At 38.9% G+C, this 5,000-nt stretch overlaps 1 protein-coding gene across 4 annotated transcripts in view; it reads right to left on the bottom strand.

The window, feature by feature from the left end:
• The window catches only part of Schip1 (Schwannomin interacting protein 1), a 438,711-nt gene that overhangs the window by 289,554 nt on the left and 144,157 nt on the right, over positions 1-5,000 (bottom strand). For all 4 annotated transcript variants that reach the window (XM_076179629.1, XM_076179631.1, XM_076179632.1 and 1 more), the window contains exon 2: positions 2,841-2,899. In XM_076179629.1, the coding sequence (XP_076035744.1) occupies positions 2,841-2,899 (59 nt within the window). The remainder of the gene's footprint in view (positions 1-2,840; positions 2,900-5,000) is intronic.

The raw sequence follows: 5,000 nt of genomic DNA, 5'->3' as shown, positions 1-5,000 counted from the left end.
CACACACACACACACACACATATATATACATGTATATATATGTATGTATATATATATATATATATATATTATATATATATATATATATATATATATATATATGGGGGAGAGAACCCCGTAACTCCCCCCCCTCCTTGCTCTTCTAGCCCCAAATCCATATTCTTTGAATTCCTCTTCTAGCCAGACGAAGTAATTACTCGCAAGGTCGAATTTCCTATCTCAATTGCACATATACTCGACCCTATTTCCTTCCCTTCAAATGTATTTCCAGCACGGGCAAAACCCCCCCTTCATTCCGGAAGAGGGTCTCCGGGATTTTACATGTGATCACCCTAAACTTGTATTTTTTTTTTTCAAGTATTTGGCAATTTCCATCGTCTACGTTTTTTATGTATTCAGTAACTTTCATGTATTCAGTGGGTTCTTACTGTACTTGATTTTTACATGTATTTCGTAATTTCCAACGCTTGTGTTTTGTATGTATGTAGCAACTTTTAACGTTGTACATGTATTTATTGTTTTTCATGTGTTTAAGGATTTTCAACTATTGTGTTTTACATGTATTCAATGATTCTCTACTTTCTTTTTTCTTGTATTTGAAAGTTCTCGATGATTGCGTTCTTCATGTATTTAGCAACATTTATCATAAACGTTTTACATATATTTAGTGGTATTCATGTGTTTTATCATTTTCAACACATGTATTTTGTATGTATTCAGTGGTTTTTACTCTACTTGCTTTTAACATGTATTGGCAATTTCTAACATTTGTATTTTTCATGTATTTTGCAACTCTAAACTTATACGTTGTACATGTATTTAGTGTTTTTCATGTGATTGATGATTTTCAACACATGTTTTTTACATATATTTAGAGTTATTCTTACGTATTTAGAGATTTTCAAGGGTACTGTTTTTTTATATTTAGTGTTTTTTACAAACTGACTTTCATGGTGCATGTTTTTCATGTATTTTGTGGTTTTAATGGCTAAGTTTTATATGCATTTAGTGTTTTTAATGTCTAAGCTTTACATGTGTGAAAATCACTAAATTTAGTGATTTTCACACATGTTTTTAGTGACTTCTTAGAGCTGAAGTTCTGTACGTAATGTATTCTCCTACTGGTAATTGTTTTTCATATGTTATTAATTTTAATGGTTATACATGTATTTAGTAGTTTTCACACATGTTTTTAGCCAGTTTTGATAGCTGATGTTTTATATGTAATGTATTTTGCCTCTGATGAAGCTTATGTTGTTTTACCTAATCATAGAAAAACGCGGATGAGATATGAGCGGAGTTATCTTGCTGAATTAATAACAAAGACTAGATTGATGACAAAACTCTACGTTTCGTTTCATCCCAGCTTGGAAGACTCTTTTTAGGAACATTTATTTATTTATTTACTTATTTGGACAAGGTGCAGGGATGACCCGTCATCCAGGAGGTGCTAAGATAAGAGGGAGGGTGGAGGGGTGTGGAGTGTATTCAGGGATGGAATGGGTGGGAATGATTTTATGCCTTTTCCTTTTTGGTTACCTCCCTTGTAAGGGGGAAAAAGCCTTGGTATATGTATGTACTTATTTGTTTGTCCACTTATCTATTATTTTTACTGGGCGACACTCCTCTTGATATTTGAAGAATTTTTTTAAACAAATATCCTCTTTATTCTCATCGTTTGACCAAGATCTATGATGCACTGGTTCTCTGTAGTCTTTTTTACCTAAACATCCTTGACTCACGATGTGAAGTGGGTTGTTAGAGTAATTAAAAATATACAAATAAACGGATGAATCGGTAAATGAATATTCACAATAAGATGAAAAATAACAAGCATGTAGACAAGTTAACATACAAGCTAACATATATAAAAACGGACAAGTCCATCAGTCAATATTCATAATTAAATGAGATAAAGAAATAACAGAAACACATAGAAGAGTGAAGATATAAAGTGGATATTGAAATATAAGGACTTGAAGGCCGACTTGAATTCGGAATGTAAGGAAATCCTTCTAATTATGAGCCTCCGCGCATCTGCAAGTTAATGGGGGATTTAAGCACACATCCGCTCTTCAAAAAGCTCAGCCGCTTACAAAGCCCCCACTGCCTCCAAAACAACGCGACAGAACTCTCATCAGAGCTGAGCCCTGCGGTGACGTCATTCGTATATTTTGTTCTGGAGGGCAGACGATGCTGTGGAGATTTAGATGGGGAGGGGACGAGGGTGAGCTTCGATCTGATGGTCTTGAGGGATTGATACAACTACTCGCATACACGCACACACAATACATACATATAACAAAAGTCCTTTTCCATCTGAAAAGAGGTATGCGCCCACCCTTTCCCCACTAATTCTACACCTATTAAAATATTATCCTTCCCATCTTCGCATATTGTGGATGAAGGTTCATCCCTATTTGATTCAGAGACAATGCAGCAAGGCACAGCACAATGCTAAAAAAAAAAAAAAAAAAATAATGGACAAAGACGACCAACCTTTGGATACCATTACTCTGAGCTCGATTACCACATTGGTAGACATGCAAACCCACCTGCCCATGACTGTGAAATCAAACATCACAGTAACTAATGACTTTGTGCGAAAAATGAGGATTATGTTCTCATCTCTCCTACCTGGAGATGTGCTTGATCTATTTTATTCTGGCTAACAAAGGACGATTTTATTCCTCTTAAGGGAAACCACAGAACAAATGGCAGCCCTGTGCCTCAGTATTTCAGAAGTTCTGGCTAGGAAAGATTGGCCCTCCTGTTTGTTCATAAGCTTCCGAACGAATCCTTAAGTCTATGATAACGGGTGAACGGCTCAAGAAACTTACAAGACTCCCAGCAGGCCTCCAGCTAGCAGGTTCTCTTCTTTGAGATGCATGGCGTTGACCTGAGGATGAAGAAAAGGAACAAGAATTAGTCGACGTAAAAACAAATACATACATACATACACATACATATACCAAGGCTTTTTCTCCCTTACAAGGGAGGTAGCCAAAAAGGAAAAGGCATAAAATCATTTCCACCCATTCCATCCCTGAAAACACTCCACACCCCTCCACCCTCCCTCTTATCTTAGCACCTCCTGGATGACGGGTCATCCCTGCACCTTGTCCACTGCCCTGGGTCAGAAGCAGTGTCGCCAGACACAGTACATCCACAGCAAGGCCGCTTCATTAAATCGGCGACCTCCCCTCTCCGTCCCCCCATACAAATAAACAAATAAATAAAAGATAAGAATAAATAAACACATAAAATGAAATAAAATAAAATAAAATAAATTGCGGAGAACCAACCCGACGTTCTATGAGACCAGGGTCTTCATAAATTAAGATGAATAGACATCGCCATATAGGACGCAAGTCTTCCACATATGAGTTAGAGTCTTTATATAAAACCAATTGTTTTAGTGTGAGACCCTCAGTTTTCACATAAGAGATTCGTCATATAAGACGAATAGTCTTCACATAGACTTAGAGACACCGTATAAATATTAGAATTCTTTTCAAGATGCACCGTCTTCATGATATATTAGAAACTTTAATGTGACACCTAGGGTCTTTTTATGAAAAAGACTCATTCGTCATATGTGACGAAGAGTCGCCATGTAAGACACACGGTATTCGTTGAAGACTGAGGGTTATCACATGCGGTACAGTCTTTGGTTAAAGACAAGGTCTTCACTTCAGACACACGTGTTCATTTAAGACGAACATTCTCTATAGACAAGGCGTAGGGTCGCGACGTACGAGGAAGCGTTCGTATGAAGACAGAGTCGACGTATTACACGCGGCGCTCTGCCCGCGTTGGAGTGGGCTTTACGCGGTTCGACGGACACGTGTTTAAAGTGATGTGTGAACGTGTGAACGGGGTATTTGGTTGTCGAGCACGTTGGTTAAACCCCAAATACCCCGTTCACACGTTCACACATCACTTTAAACACGTGTCTGTCGAACCGCGTTCGACGAACCGTTAGACGGTGTAAAGACCTCTTTAACGCGGAGCCGTCGTACTCAACAGGACCCGTCTAAGGAACATATTACCTTAAGGAATGTGTTCAAAATTTCCCCCCTTTCCATTCACGAGGCTGCCCTTATTTTTTGGTTAGTGAAATGAGTAAGGAAGTACTCCCAGGGATTACGGAAACATATCACCCTCCTTCAGAGTGACGAGTGGAAGAAGAAGACAAGGAGGAACAGGCGGAGGCGGAGGAAGAAGAGGAGAAAGAGGAAGGGGATGTAAAGGAGGAAAAAAAAGAGGAGGACAAACAGGAGGAAGAGGTGTGAGGAGGATATGAGGGGAAGAGGAAGAGGAAAAGGAGGAAGAATAGGAGGTGAAGAGGAGGGGTAGGAAGAGAAGGGAAATGATGATGATGATGATGATGATGATGATGATGATGATGATGATGATGATGATGATGATGATGATGATGATGATGATGATGATGATGATGATGATGATGATGATGATGATGATGATGATGATGATGATGATGATGATGATGATGATGATGATGATGATGATGATGATGATGATGATGATGATGATGATGATGATGATGATGACGAAGACGAAGACGAAGACGAAGACGACAACGACGACGATGACGACGATGACGACGATGACGATGATGACGACAACGACGACGACGACGATGATGATGACGATGAAGAGGAGGACGAAGAGGAGGTGGGGGAAATAGGAGGAAGCGGAGGAGAAAGAGAACAAAAGAAAATAAAGATGAAGTAGATATCAAAGGATTATGCCTTGAAAAAAAATCCTTATTCGCCGTCTCATACCAGCCATGATATCTGATACGAGTTGTTAATTGTGTTCTCGTTCTTATCTCTCCACCAGAGGAGCATGAGAAAATAAAGAAATGTAGCCTTATGCTCGATTCACACGTATCAAATTTTAACCATACGCTGTCCACGACACGACGTCGTGCCCTCACAAAATCATGGGTATCTATGGACGCCTTCACATGTCAC

This window comes from Oratosquilla oratoria, chromosome 43 (assembly GCF_046742065.1).
Source record: "Oratosquilla oratoria isolate Oo_2021 chromosome 43, ASM4674206v1, whole genome shotgun sequence".
Taxonomy (NCBI): domain Eukaryota; kingdom Metazoa; phylum Arthropoda; class Malacostraca; order Stomatopoda; family Squillidae; genus Oratosquilla; species Oratosquilla oratoria.
Note: the sequence above shows the minus strand (reverse complement) of the source record. Positions and strands in the feature narration are given on the sequence as shown.